Genomic DNA, 16,525 nt, shown 5'->3' on the forward strand with positions numbered 1-16,525 from the left:
CGCGAAAACGAGCACGCGACACGTCGCGCGAACGTCCTGTTTCGTCGCTCATAGCGTCGCTCGTCGCTGTCGCGTGCATTTTCGCGCTTATGAGGTTTGGCCCTCATTGTCAGCTGTGTTGGTGGCGGCCATCGGCATTTGGTCCGTCTGCTTTTCTGCGCGTCTACGCATATTTCCGCGATGACAAGCCCGAAAAAGTGCAACGTGAGACCGCAGAAGTTTCGAACGAAGCACAAGTTCAAGGGAAGGCGGCGTAAAGCGCCCGAACGACGGCGACGAACGAGAAGGCGCCTACGTGTGCTAGGCCTGACGGGAGCATCGACGAGTGCGTGAGCGACAGTCGCTGCGATGAAGGGATTGACGCTGCGCTTTCTTTCGTCAGTGCTTTGGAAAAGAAGCTCGGCTTCTTCGAAAAAGACGAAAGACAGCGCGATGAGGTTTGCGCAACGACAGTTTTGTGCGACACCCTCTTGCTGACGGCACTTGTGGCAGGTGCGGCATGCCCTGCTTGCGGTATTCAAAAACTTGCCGTTCGGAAGCCGGCAGAAAAGCGCAAGGGACTTTCGTCGCTCCTCGAACTTCATTGCGAAAACAGCGAATGCTCAGCGACTGTTCTTTCGTGCTCCTATACGTCACTGCGTGTTACGGCGGACGGCAGCAGCCGAATGAGCCAACGGTACGAGAGTGGGAGCTCACGAGATAGTTTCGCTGTAAATGTGAAGGCGGTGGTGGCTGCACGCGTTGTTGGCATTGGGCATGAGCAATTGTCGAGATTTTGCTCCATTATTGGACTCCCAAAGCCAATGCACCACCGAGGATTTTTTTCGATAGCAAAGAAGGTGCACACCGCTGCCATGGCAGCTGTGAGTGAAAACTTGCGCCGATCCAGAGAGTTGACGAAAGAAGTAGCAGGCAAAACTGATGTGGCTGTTATGTTCGACGGCACTTGGCAGAAGAGAGGCCACAAAAGTCACAACGGGATTGGCGCAGTTATCTCCTTAGATACTGGCCTCTGCTTAGACTTCGAGGTCATATCCAATTACTGCCTGACATGCAGTAGGCACAAGGATATGGGCCCAGACGAGGAAGTGTGGCAGGCATTCCATGGCCCAGTCTGTGAAAAAAATGCAGACTGTTCCTCCCATGCCATGGAAACGGAGGCTGCAATGCGCATTTGGCAGAGAACATTGACTTATGACACCTCACTGCATTTCATGACATTCTTGAGTGACGGTGACAGCAAAGCATATAGTGCAGTTGCAGAGTCAAAAGTTTATGGGCCTGTCAATATAGAAAAAGAAGACTGCACTAATCATGTGGCCAAGAGACTTGGCACCGCGCTACGGAAGCTGCATGTGCCATTACCACGAGGGCAGAAAATGAAAGAGCCGGCCATTCAGAAGCTCCAAACATACTATCAGATTGCCATAACAAGCAACAGGGGGAGTGTACGGGATATGTACACTGCAGTATGGGCTTCGTACTTCCACTCATGCTCTACTGACAATGCTGGCAGCCACAAGTTTTGCCCTGCAGGAACAGAGTCGTGGTGCAAACATCAACGCGCTGAAGCACTTGGTGAACCTTCACCACGCCACACACCTCTCCTGACAAAAGCACAGGGATTGGCTGTTTTGCCCATTTATAAGCGGCTAACGGATGAGAAGCTCCTTGCTCGATGCATCGAAGGGAAAACCCAGAACGCATCGGAATCCCTGAACAGCAAAATTTGGCTACTTTGCCCCAAGACTAAGTTTGTCTCCCGAACGGTTGTCGAGACTGCCGCAGCTATGGCAATCCTGTGGGTCAACAAGGGTCATGCTACTTTCGAGCACATCCAGGAAGAGCTCAACTTACTGCCATCTAGAGATCTAGTTACTTTCAGTGATTCCTGCGATGCGAGGCGCATCAAGAGAATGTCCGAGCGTCTGACAGCAGAAGCAAGGGCCCACCGTCGTCGTGGAGTGAAAAAAGCACGGCTAGAAGAGAGTGCTCGCAAGAACCGTGAGGCCACAACCTATGCTGCAGGACAGTTCCAGTAACTTGCAGTGCTTTTCAAAGTTCTGTTGAACATTATGGCCAAAGATTATGCATTTCTAACAACTCTGTGATAAAAAAAAGGTTTCAAACTTTCAAATGCGTTTTTCTCCTTTTGCAGTTTTGTGTGATCTGTGCTTCTTATACACGCTAGTTCGTATACTTAGAATTGTCATACCTCTATGAAATTTTGCACATAGCATGATGAAGGCCCATAGAGTGTAAGTATCTATTCAGATTGTCAGTGCTACTTGATTATGTTTTTCAAAAATTACATAACATTGAAAGCCCTTGGCAACTAGAGCCATAGTAAATTTTTCTATTTTATTATTGTATTTCACCTTTTTACACACAAAATTTATATAGTTTTTTGCACTCTACAGTTCCAAAGGATCATAGTCAGCTATATCTGCATGCTTTATCTCAAATGTTTATAGGTCAGAATTGTTGCATAACAATGGCCATAATTTTGCAGTATCTGACCTGCAGAAAGAAAACCAAGCAATCTACATGAAAATAAATGACATATTTGAAAAGAGGAGAAAAAACTCTATTAGCATGCCAATTTGTGTTAAATTCAGACTCTTATTAAAGAAAATCGTTTTTCGAGTAGCATCTCCCCAATGTTGAAACGTATGCCAATATTTATGCTTCAAAGACATGTTTGTTTACATGACAGAGTTTAACGCAATCAAAATGAAAAGTAATCAGTAATTTGCATTTGCTTGCATTTCTTCCACTGTGACCATGACCGTCATTCGTAGCTTGCCCAAGGGCTCCCGTTCAGCATCTGAAGTCTCATCTGCTGAGAAATGCGGCTGTTCAGTTGTTTTCCACCTCTAGTAAATTTAGTTTGGCGTGATTTTGCAAGATGTAGTGATCACTCTGGACAGACTTCTGCGAGCAGCATCGAAAACAACGGGGTCCCAGTTTGAATTAACCATTGTGGATACCAAAGTGTTGAAATTAATGAGAGATTTTACCGATAGAAATACACAGGGCAATTAACCATGTTGAAATAATGACCTTTACTGTAATAATATTTGTTCTACCTATGTAAAAGACCTGACACATGACAAGAAATTTTAAAAGTATGTTTATTTTTAACAGAACAATGTCTGAGTGCACTCAGTAGGCATAACCAGAGTTGGCCAGTGGTTGTACATGTTGATGACTTGAATGTGTGCCAACAGCTATTTCCTTGATGTTGCTGTGAACTATGTAGCCAAAAAAACTAGTTTTATATGACATCCATGTTAAGAGTGAGGCAGACAGTTGGGAAGTAGCGGAGAATGAAAATATGAATTCAGCTTCTGCCGTCGTCCATTGTTTGAGCAGTGTCTTTGATGACTTTGTACCATTGGCACAAAAAAAATCATTTATTCATCTGTCAATGCAAAGCACGAAAACTTTCAGGGTCATTCAAAAAGTAAGGGTCATTTGGTTCCAAAGAAGTAAATATTCAATAGCAAAAGTTTTTATTGGTGAGCTTAGTTTAGCAAAAACCAACAGAATAACTGCTGACTTTTTAGCGCTTTTCGTATCATCGCAGTAGTTTCTTTAGTCAATCTGCGTAAAACATCGCAACTTGGTAATTGGAGCTGTTGCGACCGGTGATCTTGGATATCTCACTGTCTTCAACTCGTACCCCGAGCCACTGTTTCAAGTCAAAGAAGAGGAAATAATCACATGGTGCTGGCTCAGGACAGTAGGGCGTGCAATCTGTGTTCCCAAACAAAATATTTGATCTTCCCATTGGTTCTGACTGTGGTGCTAGGATGCGCGTTGTGGTGTAGGAGGACGATTCCGAATTAGAATTTGTGGTGTCATCAATGTCTACAGTACTTTTTACTCTGGTGAGTGTTTCACAGTATACGTCAGCTCTACCTGTAGCCCAGATTTTATGAAATTAAACACTAAAGATGACCTTTTTGACTTGTAAAATGGTAGCTATCATTTTCTAACTGGAGTAAGGTAAGTGCTTGAATTTTTTTCAGTTTTTGTGAAAAGGAGTGGTGGCACCACTGTGTTGTTTCTTCAGTTGCGTACTCTATCAAGCGGCGTCACCTGTGCAACAGTGTGCAAAAACAAATCATCCCTATCTTATCGGTAGCAGACCAAAAACACTCGTCTATTTGAGGTTCTGTGGTGTTTGAGTTGATCAATGAGCATTTTTTTAACCCAGCTTCACCTGGGCATATCAGCTATAATTGTGCAAATTGTAGTGAGGCCAACAAGGGGAACTTTCTCTTGCAGACCACTAACTGTTAGTCGTCAATCTCTTGCAATATCCAGTCCACTTGAACAGTTTGGTTGGTCTGGATGCTCGGCGTAGCGCTGTACTTTTTGCCTTACATTTGTCTAGCTATTTCAGAAGTCTCAACACCGTGTTCTGACACCTGTTTCATTCCTCACAGTTGGTCCATAAACTAGGCACAACTCTTCATAAATTGGAGAAGCCAGTGATTATTTTGCATGCAGAAACGTAATTACAGTGTGCACCTCACAACAAGCGGGAGCAACAATATTCGCCAACATTGTTGTCTGCATTCCCCGACAAGCAGATGACTACTGAGCCAGAACAATCACTTAAGTTCTTTCGCAGAGAAGTAGCAGATTGTGCTGTGCATGTAAATCTTCAGTCTGACGTGCAAATATTGAAAGCTTAGGAAATGGCCCTTACTTTATAAATAACCAGCATTGAAAATTTCATTGTATAGATATGACTGCAATGATTACTATTTTTTCAACATAGCTACTGTGACTTCCAGCACTTCTCAGCTCTTTAGTATTACTAGGGATTCACATGTCCCTATTGTATACATATATGTCATGTGTGGTGTATTGCGAGTGCTGTCCACTGGTGCATAATTTCTTTTTTACAAATGAGTGCTTTTGGGAATACCGACAGGCATCCTCTATTTTTTGTGTCAGCTGAATGACAGTGGGCGAGCAAAGGCAAAGGTAGCTCATCCTCTGACCTTGTCATCCGTGACAACTTTCACAAGAATGTTGTTGACTTGCAAAAATGTTTGACTCAGGCTTTCATCATTTGCCAACTGCTACTCAATTAGAGTGTCTGTTGCTTCAACTTTTTTGCCTCTTTTGAAACATAAACTAAGTTTTCTTCTCAACATGATCCTGTAAATAGTGTTTTTCCAGGATGCATGTGCTTAGCACAACTAGAAGTTGATCTAGTTAGTTGTAAATAGATTGGACATGCAGGCAAAAACACAGGTAATAAAACACAATATGGAGAACAATGTTATATGCAGGGATACCTAGCATAACGGCGTTGGGTCATTTCTTTTTATTCGACAAGATGTGCCTCTCGCCAATGTGTTGTAACATATCATATTGCAGCTTAGCCTAATCGTACTGACATACACTTCTTGAGTGCATGTGTGGTGAGAATGACAACGGGTAGCATAGTACCAAGTACTGTGCAAGGGGTGCCCAGTGTAAATATTGTTGTCTCACTGAATGAGACAAGAGACAAAGTTGCATAATTTCAGTGGGTAATTTTATTAAGTAGATGGCTATTACTGTTTTTTTTTTTTCATGTATCTTTCAACTCGGTGAGTGACAGTGTTTTTTGTTTACATGTACTGCTACATTCACGATTGTCATTTGTCACGCGCTAATCCTAAGTCGCACACCACATGCCGCTACGTCTTGCCACTCCTCCCAGCCAGGCCGAACTCCCCCTTTCCCACACACGCAACCCCCACCACTCGAGTCCCAATGATGATGATGACACCGTCACGTAGTGCCCTCTCTCGGCCAAGTCCCGATGATGATGATAACGCTGTCACGTAACGCCCTCTCTCGGCCACCCTCACAGGTCTCCCCCCCCCCCTCAAAATGTGAAGCCACCACTACACATCGCCTGCAGCATCATGGTAGAGTGTCAGCTGATCTGCGTGTCTCACACCGTGGCGACGACCCGTTTTGGGGTCCACTAGAACAAAGTCATTCTGTCCTACACGTCTCACTGCCCGAAAGAGACCGGAACGCCGGGGTGCAAGCTTCGAGGAGAAGCCCTTGGTGGCATCGCTGAGGGAGTGGGTTTCGAGCAGGACAAGATCACCCTCCTGTTTTGTCAGTGGCCGCCTGTGCTGGTCGTAGCGAGTCTTCTGGGCGCGCCACATGTGGTTTTGGTCTGTCCTGGAGAAGTCAAGCACCTCCTGCAGAGACTTGGAGACCTCAGTAGCAAATGCACGGTATGCTGTCGCAGGAGGCTCTGCGTCGTCTTTGGCCTCAGCCTGTGTCCATGGGGTTCTCAGCTCCCGGCCATAACAGAGGAAGGCAGGCATGTAGCCCGTGACAACGCTTTCAGCCGTGCGCATGGCCAGGGCAATTTCAGGGATGTGCTGGTCCCAGTTTTTGTGGTTGGAACAATAAGCCCTAAGGCACTGCTTGATAATGCCATTGTGGCGCTCCACCATTTGCCCGGCAGCGCGGTACGGAACAGTGTGTCGGTCTTGTATGCCCCAATCCTCAAGGAGGCCCTTCCACAACCTGCTTACAAACGGCTTTCCATTATCACTTGAAATGGAGACAGGTGTGCCATGTCTGCAAAAAACCTGGATCATGCAGGCCACCACACTCTTGCTGTTTGCTGCCCGTAATGGGAAAAGTTAAATGAACTTGGTGAACTTGTCAATCACCACGAGAAGGTACTTGTGGCGTCGAGGCGTCATAGGCAAGGGCCCAATTATGTCCACGCTGAGCTGTTCCATGGGGGCAGTGGCCCATTGGCGGCTCATCAGCCCTTCCGGCTTCTGCCGGTGGGCTTTGGTGCGCTGACAAACCTGGCAGCATCGCACATATTTGGATATGTCCGAGCGCATACCCAGCCACACGAAATTCTGAGAAATGCGTTTGAGGGTCTTGAAAAAGCCGGAGTGGCCGCTAATCGGGTGGTCATGGGACAGTCGCAGGACCAAGTTGCAGAGATGGTTTGGTAGCCAAGGTACTTTCCTGTTCCCTCGGTGCTGTACAAGCAACTCACTCTCTTCCATCTCGGTCGCCTCCGCCAGGTCTTTGATCAAAGGTTGATCACTGTCAGTAGGCAGAAGCTTCCCTCCCTTCATCACAGTTCGTAATTTTGACAGTATGGGGTCCTGCTCTTGTTCCTGTGCGAGGAGCCCTGCATCATTCAAGACAGTAGTGTCGTCCACTTCAGATGCTACAGCAGCTGCCTCAAAGCTGATTTGTGGGCTGGGCTCTGGAACAGCCATAGGGAACAGCGTCTCGTGTAGACTCGGGCTTGGAACTTCTTGGTGCTGAAGGGGAGCTCTGCTCAAGGCGTCGGCTGGCACATTTGCAAGACCCCGCCTGTGCTTGATCCTGCAGTTGAAACATTGCAGCCGCAAAACCCAACGCTTTACACGTGGTGAGGCCTGGTTTGTGGTGAACATCCAGGACAGTGAGGAGTGATCACAGTGTATCTCAAACTCGGTGAACTGAAGGTATGGTCGGAACTTGTCCACTGCCCACACCACAGCCAGACACTCCCATTCTTGCACTGTATAGCGCTGCTCTGCCTCAGTGAGGACCCTGCTAATGAAGCTTATTGGATGCAGTTGAGCATGACTCTCGGCTGCCTGCAGAAGCACCGCTGCAATGCCGACTCCACTGGCGTCTGTTTCCACCACGAATGGTCTGTTGAGGTCCGGCAAGTTTACAACAACATCGTCGGCCAAGGACTGCTTAAGTGCTCTAAAGGCTTCCTCTTGCTGCAGCTCCCACCACCAACGTTGGTTTTTCTTAAGGAGTTTTGTGAGTGGACGTGCAGTGATAGAAAACTGAGGTATGAACCCTCTTTAATAGCCTGCTAGTACCAGGAAGGCCTGCAGCTGTTTGAGTGTTGTTGGTTGAGGATAGTCCAGCACCGCTCGCACTTTTTCCTTGTCCGGCCTACACTGCCCGGGCGATATTTCATGGCCAAGGAACTTCAGGTATGGACAGCACACGTGCACCTTCTCTGGGTTAATGGTCAGCTGTGCCGAATTTATCCGCTTCAACACCTCCCGAACATGCTCAAGATGATCCTCTAGGGTCTCCGAATACACCAGGACATCATCGAGAAACGCCATGGCAAACTGGCGATTAACTCCCTCCAGTAGTCGGTCCATCAGGGTCTGAAACGTGGCAGGACCTCCGGCAACTCCAAAGGGCATTCTCATGAACTCGAAGGTTCCCCGATGGCAAATGAACGCTGTCTTTGGAATATTCTGCTCTTGAACAGGGATTTGAAAAAAAACCCTGTGAAAGATCAAAACTTGAGAACCACCTGGCTCGTCCCAGCTGTGCCAGCAACCAATCAGTCCTCAGCATGGGGTAGACTGGCACCTTAGTGCGTGCATTCAGCTGGCGGTAATCCACAGCCATGCGGTAGCCACCAGACTTCTTCTCAACCAGGACTGGAGCACTGGCATGCTGACTTTGGCTAGGGTGGATGAGGTTCTGTGCCAGCAGGTCTTGAATGCAGTTGTCCATGATGGCCTGCTTCTTGGCATTCACTGGTCGCAGTTTGCATCGAACAGGTGGGTTGTCTCCCATGTCTATGCGATGCTCTGCCAGGGTTGTGCAGCCCAGAGTGGTGGTGAAGATTACGCTAAACTCTTCTAAAATGTGTTTCATGCGTGGGTCTAGGTCCGACGAGTGGCCGGGAATGATCGCATTGCAGGCTGCAGTCGCCTCCGGCACACTGGCACACACACTGGCATCACCCTCAGCAAAAATGCAGTGCAGACTGTCTCAAAAATCATCCACTGCCTCTGGCTGTTCCTTAACAGCCTTGACAAAGGGCACAATTCTTTGTGGTTCTGTGCCGACAGTTCACCCACCAAGTGACACATGCAGAGAGATGCCACTCAACGTCAGGAAATCCCTACCAAGGACAACGTCACGGCACAGGTCAGGAACGCACAAAAACTGCTGTCTGCGGCAACCGGCAGCCCACTCGATCTGGCACTTCAGAGACATGGTTGACTGCGACCTGCTTGATGCCAAACGCAGCACGCGTACGTCTGCCTTGGGTTTGGCTCTAGAAGCTTGGGCCGCCGCCGCGGCGTGCGGTCCGAAGAAGCTTACACTTGAGCCTGTATCTAGCAGGGCCTTGAACGTCGACGACCCGATACGGACGTCCATAAGGGGCTCTTTGCCACCGGCTGTGGTCGCTACTTGGTGCGCACTGCCCTAGGTGCCCGCCGGGGCAGCACCTACCACCACTGGTTTCCCGGGCACTATGCTTGCAGGTGACCTGATCGCTGGCACCGGAAGCAAACGGGTGGCCCCATTCGTCGACCCGTGGCACAGTTACGAGATATGTGGCCGAAACCACCACAGCGATGGCACTGCACACGCATTGCTCCACTCGCGGGCTCCTGCCGCGGCATCGGTCCCGGCCCGTAGGGTGAGAACGGAGGCACTGTGTCGCACGAGTACTGTCGGTCCCGGCAGTACAACGGGTCTAGCGCAGCTGGATGCAGTGGCCAGTGATAAGTCGGTGGTGCTGGTGGGGCAGCAGCAAACGAAGCAAACGACGCCATTGCCATAGTGTTCGGCTGCGGCAGTGAGCGATGGTCGGGGGCCTGGCTAGGGCGGAACGCCAGATCTCTGGCTACTTGGTTGCTCGGAAGTGGCGGTGGTCTGTACTGGAGGCGACGACAAGCCCGCTCCATCAGGCCGTCGGCTGCCTTCACCAACTCGGCGAGGTCGTTGTAGGCATGCCCCTTCGCCAAATCTTGCAACTGAGGGTGCATCTGCCTCAGTACGCGCTGCACCTTCTCGGCTTCGGAGACCTCTTCCCCGATGCGGTCGTAAAACGTAGCGATCGCATATATAAACTCTTTCAAATTTTCTTCCGGGTGCTGCGTGCGCTGTTCGAGCTCCGCCTTCAGGCGACGCTTTGCGTCAATCGACGAAAACTTGGAGCAGAAGGTGGCAGTGAATTGCTCCCACGAGTCGAACCCGCGCACGAACCGCCACCACAACTTCGCGCCACCCTCGAGGGCAGCCGGTACCACGTGTGTCAGTCGCTTATCGGCGGCGACCCCCGTCACGAGGCAGAAGTTTTCCAAACGTTCAAGAAACTCCTCCGGCGACTGCAAGTCTCTTGCACCGGAGTAGCGGGGGAGGTGCGCAGCAGCGAGCCAAGGCGCAGAGTCGTCGGTGGCACGAGGGACCGCGCCAGTGTTAGCGATCACAGTCCATGCTCCCACGTGCGGTGCCGTGGGCAGCGGCGTCGCCATCACTCGATCGCGCACGATCGCCGCGATTCATTCGTGCTCCATGGCGGAGCCGTCGGTGCCCAGCAACAGCTCTTCAACGACACCTTGGAGCCTAGGCATGTCGTCCGCTGCTGTTGTCGGGCCTGAAGCCATCCCGGACGAGCCCCCACTTGTCACGCGCTAACCCTAGGTCACACACCGCTACGTCTTGCCACTCCTCCCAACCAGGCCGAACTCCCCCTTCCCCACACACGCAACCCCCACCACTCCAGTCCCAATGATGATGATGACACCGTCACGTAGTGCCCTCTCTCGGCCAAGTCCCGATGATGATGATGACGCCGTCCCGTAACGCCCTCTCTCGGCCACCCTCACACATTAAACAATGTAAGCTTACTTGCTCGACGTGTTTTTGCCAGTTGAGGCCTCTCGGTCACCTGGGAACATAGTGGAAACATTTATAGTAGTAGTAGGCTGCCGTGCGCACAAATACCACCCCGCAACATCCGGCAATAAACGCCCATAAGCCTGTGGGCGCGCACTGCGACCACCCACACCCACGACCAAAGCACCGCCATCTCTAGGTCGGATAAGTTAGTTCACAACGCCTCCGCTACCCTTATATTCGTTGCACTGTCAAAGGTACAGTTTCTCTTTTCTAAATGGTAGTATATTGGTGTTCTCTGGGGTTAATGTTTGCTTTTGCACGGTTCAACAACGATGTCACGTCAGCAGAGCTATCCGCTAACTCCAAGCGTGAGGTGACACTTTTTGTTGAGAATTCCAACAACTGTGCCGCTCAGCGCGAGTTCGACGTGAATGAAAAGTTAATTAGGAGTTGGAGGAAGCAGCGAAGCCGACTGTTTGCATGCAATGGACAAGGACGTGCTTTTTGCAGCCCAGCTACCGGCAGGCATGACACTCTAGAAAAAGAACTGAGGCTTCATGTGGAAGAGAAACGCGCTAAAGGTCTCCCGATTTTCTACGAGGCTATCCAGTTGAAAGCCCGGTAGTTGGCACGAGACAGGATTCATCGGTCAACGTTTAAGGCAAGTCGGGGCTGGGTCCAAAAGTTAATGAGGCAGAACGAATGCTTTCCATCGTAGAACGACCATCTGTTAGCGTTTGCCTCAGGAACGGCTTGTAGAGTTCCAGCGATACATCATAAACCTCCGGCGTCAGAAGGATTACATTCTCGGTCAGATAGGAAACGCTGACCAAACCTTGGTCTACTTCAACATGCCTAGTTTGACGACAATCGCAACTAAAGGAGTCAAGGATGTGTACCTGTTAACAACAGGGCATGAGCACACACGCTTCACTGTCATGCTATGCTGCACAGCAGAGGGGAAGAAACTGCCACCATACATTTTATTTCGCTGCAAAACGCTCCCGAAGAATGAAAAGTTTCCCACGAACGTGATCATTTGTGCAAATGAAAAGGGGTTCATGAATGAGGCGATGGTCAAAGAGTGGATCCAGGCGGTTTGGATGAAGCGACCGGAAACAAACTTGCACCTAAATATGTTGGTCCTTGACTCATTCAGAGGCCACATTTGCCCTGGCGTCAAGGAGGCGCTGCAGAAAACTAACACAGACCTGGTTGTCATACCGGGCGATATGACTTATGATATACAGTTACTTGATGTAGCTGTCAACAAGCCATTTATGGACTGTGTCACAAAGTTGTACAAAGAGTGGCTCGGGGAGGACGATGCCGCCATGACCCTAACGGGGTGCCGCAAGAAGGCTTCTTTCAGTGTAGTCGCGACGTGGGTGAAGGACGTGTAAAATGACTTGCAAGTGGAAATTATCATGACCAGCTTTATTACTTCCGTGATTACAAAAAATTTAGCCATTCTTAGGTAGTCCAGAAAACCTTATTTTTTTATGGCACCCAAAGTTACTGATGTTAATGTTTATGGTGTCGAATTGTACAGCTAGGAGTTATCTTTCAAACACAGTCAGTTTGAAACCACAAATTTATTAACAATAGTACAAAAAAAGAAGTTTCATAGAACCATCAACACTGCTCTAAAAAGGCTAAGCATAAAAAGAAATCAAAATATACATTTTAAGCGTAAAGAGCACACACAATTATCCTGTAAATATAAGCGCTGTAAATACAAACTTTTTTGTAGTTTTTGTGTACGTAAAATAACATTACACGTACGTAGTGTCTTTCATGCCACCATACGAAGCAGTTTCTCGATGCGGTAAAACGCAGATTTGCTACGCATGTTTCACAGAAAATGCTTTCAGTTCAATTTTCTTTGTTCATAGCATAATTTACAGTTCCTGGTGTTTTTTATATATATATATATTTACTTTTTTTGGCTGGTACTGTTAGTACTGAGGAGCGTTTCATGTAGGAGCATCAAGATGAACAGTGAGACCTCCAAGAACTGTCTATCTCGCTGTATGTCGGCTTCTGAAAAATATGCATCCAAGCATATTTGTTTGTCCTTTTGCATAGCTCGAATAACTTGAACAGTAAAAAACAAAATGTCGACAGCGCTCACGAAGCGCTGCGCAAACTACGTAACGCGGCTCCAAGGTTCACTCCCGGCTGCCTCCGTGCACGAAATTGCACTCTCTGCACTGCCGCTGGCAAGTGGTCCTGCTCGAAGGAAGTGGACGTCCTGCAGATAAGAGCCCTAACCTTCAGAACACATCGGGTCAACTTACACCGTCGCGCCGACAATAACGCAGCCCAAGCACAAAGCTAAACTCACCGGTGGACGACTGCTGATGTTCCGGGGCAGTTTGAAGAACTCTTGTCGTCCGCGCTGTCGATCTCGTCTTCTGAGCATATGCTCTTGTCGTCATTTGAATATTCCAGCCCAGATGCACGAGAATCCCCCGAAATTTGCCATTATTGTGAAGCAGTCACAGGCGATGTTGACCCCATGAGATGCACGCTCACGCGCGCTCATGGAAAGGCACTTTAAAATCACCCCACGGTAAAAAAAAAGAGAAACACAAAAGCGAAACTGATAAAATACTTGTTCTTTTACGCGTTAGATAGCGCAAGGGGTCCAAAAGCATTCGAAACAGGGCAACTATACAAGTTGTAAACATCGAAAACATACTATCGATGAGGATAGGCACGGCCACAAAAGTGTCAAGAAGTGTTGCATTTCAAACGCTTTGATGGAAGCGAGCACGATGTCATCTGAAATGCCGAGGGTGCCTGCAAAGACTCCGACAACAACTTTCTACACACTTCTGAGTCTGACGACGACGCTCCTTACAGCGACTAAAGGGTGGAATAAATGTTATTGTGTATAAAGTTGTGGTACGTTTCAAATTTTCCGCTTCTAAAAAAGTTGGATCCATATATATTGGATTTTTTTTTTTCTCATAGAGCGCTATAATTAGGGGTTGACCTATATTCGTGCTTGACCTATTTTCGAGTTAATACAGTAGTTCGGTTTAACAGACTTCTATTTACTAAGAGTCTACTATACTGTATACAGGCGTCACTCATTTGCATTTTCGAGTGGACAGTGTACGGGGGTATTCGCGGTAACCCCACTTATCATCATTCACTTCGTAGATAAGCCGTGATCTTTTTTTCTTCTCATTTCACTTTTAGTTGCTGTGCTGGTAAAGGTCTGTAACTGCACTGATGCTGGTACAGTGTTTTGAGTACCTAATCATTTTTCAAGCTCAGCTCGACTAGAAGGCTTTGTCGATGCTGGTTCAGTTGAAAGTTTTCCTGAAACCAGAGCCAGTAATTTTTTAACTTTTTGTCTCGACACACAGGAGCCAAATACAAGGCACGGCCAGGCAGTGCGGGCACCACGGTGGTTCCAGCCGTCGGCTCGCCCAGCATTCCACCACCTCCCAGGGTGCCTTCACCTCGGAACTCTACCCCATCAGGCAACCCTGTGGCACCTGTTTCACCGGCAACCACAGTGACACGTGCTCGGACTGCCCAGTCTACAGGGTCCACCTTAAACAGCAGCAGCACAGCCTCTGAGACAACACGAGTCAAATCGCCACACGTCCTGGTTACAGAGCCCGACACCAGCACGGTGGCTGCCAAGCAGAATCCTACAGGTGTGGCTCTGTCACTAGCAGTTCGGCCTTAGGCAGAGGCCACTCGCATGAGCTCGTATTGCTACATCTGCAGCTGAAACTAGATTTGTGTTAGCAATTTATGATCATGTTTATAATTCTTAGATCTTTGGGGTATAATTCAGTTTGCCACCGTTTAATTAAAGGCATGCAATGGAATAAACATTGAGTAAGCCATCAAAATTGATAAAAGCTATCGTTTTTCGGCCCAGCATATGCAGAACCAAGTTCAGCTGCCAAACTGAGCAGTGTTGTGTAATGCCACCACCATTGGTGACTTTCGGGCATCTCTGTTTTGTCTAGGTCCATTCACTTGTCAAGAAGTATTCTCTGTTTTCACTTGCGTAATCTTTTACAAGCTCGCTGCATCCTTAAATGATTTTTTTATGTGCCTGCACCCTCATGCGTGGCAAGCACGGGCTTGATTGTCTGCTACCTCATTTAGTGATGACAAAATGTCTGAACTGTACATGCACATAGCATGTTGTGCATATAGAGTTGTCACTGTGAAAACCCGTTATAGTGCAGCTACCAGAAAATCCCACATACTAGCAAGGTAGTCAGCACACTTCTCTGCAGAAGTGTGCCGCTTGCCATAGAGAGAATGATGGGGGTATTGTGAAAGAGTGAGGTAGATGTATTAGTGAAATGCAGTAATAATGCAGTGATGAAATACAAAAAAATGCAAACATAAAACATAATGACTAAATTCTTAGAGGTGTATGGGGCACAAAAATTGCATTAGCATGTGTGAGCTTCGAACACCTTACACAAGGAGCTTTACTTATTAAGGGGGGGAGGCTACCATGGAAGGGCAACTTTTTTTGTTCGTTGAGATATCCCAATGAAACGTAGGCTAATAATAAAGCCATTTGAATAACCATAAAATTTCATGCATTTAGGCTCGCTGGTTCCCAAGCTACAGTTATTTATTAGGATAGTCCACATAGGTTCCTTAGTCAGGCTCTGGTGAATTTAATAAATGTGCTAGCACCGTGAAATTCACTGTGATGATTCCCGAATCGGTGGTTTACACTAGGATGGAGCCTTTTTTATTTAATTTCTTGCTGAAAATGTTTAGCAGAGCTCTGGATATAGTGTTTGCCATTAAGCATCTATCAATAAAATTTTAATTAATTATCACAAATTACAGACAATAAATTTTAAAAAACGCCTCTGTTAGTGTGTGGGCTATTTATTAGGGTACATAATAAAATAAATCTGACAGAAATCACATGAACGGTGGCAGAGATATCACCAAACTTAGCCTCACTGGCTAAAAAAGTAATTCTGAGAAAATGGACTTTGAAGTTTTGAACAAATATTTTAGTCGAAAATGACCCTGCAAAGTCGCTAGAAATGTTCTTTACGACTACTTCTTTTTCTGCTTTTCCTGCTTGTGTTTCAGCCGTTCTTGAGCTTTTTTCAAACGGCAAGGGTCTTTCTCCACTGCCTGTTAATTGCCGGCATAGCGCCATCAGTTGCCGACATAGCGCTGAGCTTTGGTTGCACAGGAACACGTTCGCTACCCTCCACGGATAGCTCCTCGCACGCCCAAAATCTTGTTGGCAAATGCACAGTCGACGACGCAGTCGCATTGTTCAAGGCTGTAATCAATGCCGTTAGTGAGCACAACGCATGAGGCACCCTTTAGCACGAAGCGTCTACACCAGCCTCACTTGTGATGCCGGAGCGTTGTGCGGATGGTCTAGCAATTTTGACGTCACGATAAGCATCAATGCAGTTGTCTTAAAGAGATGAAGGAAAAGCTGCTCAGCATCGGTGTAACTGTCGCCCACGCGTTGGCGCGTGAACAAGCCTCACCACGCGTACGAGCTTTATCGAATGCTTTCTTAAACAAAACCCATCGTTAATGACAGAAGAACAATCAGCGTCCCGTGAACACGGCGAAAGATTGTCTCGTAAAGACAGTGAAAGATTGAACAGCACATGTGAGAACCGAACGGAATGACGACAAACGGAACACAAAAAGCACGCCCAGAGAACACTGATGCTGGCAAGGCTGGCGCCGGAGCAGATGGCGAGACGGGGGAACAGATGCGTCATCGTGCGCGCTTCCTTCAATCGCTGCTTCGCATCCGAGCCGCGGGAGACTTCAAAACTTTGAGAGCCCCCCATACATGAGCGATTCCCGCCTTAGCCAT

At 47.9% G+C, this 16,525-nt stretch overlaps 1 protein-coding gene across 3 annotated transcripts in view; it reads left to right on the forward strand.

Moving 5' to 3' along the window:
- Scm (Polycomb protein Scm) overlaps positions 1 to 16,525 on the forward strand; it is a 156,031-nt gene that overhangs the window by 91,674 nt on the left and 47,832 nt on the right. For all 3 annotated transcript variants that reach the window (XM_037424887.2, XM_075896244.1, XM_075896243.1), the window contains one exon: positions 14,046 to 14,342. In XM_037424887.2, the coding sequence (XP_037280784.1) occupies positions 14,046 to 14,342 (297 nt within the window). The remainder of the gene's footprint in view (positions 1 to 14,045; positions 14,343 to 16,525) is intronic.

This window comes from Rhipicephalus microplus, chromosome 5 (assembly GCF_043290135.1).
Source record: "Rhipicephalus microplus isolate Deutch F79 chromosome 5, USDA_Rmic, whole genome shotgun sequence".
Lineage (NCBI taxonomy): Eukaryota > Metazoa > Arthropoda > Arachnida > Ixodida > Ixodidae > Rhipicephalus > Rhipicephalus microplus.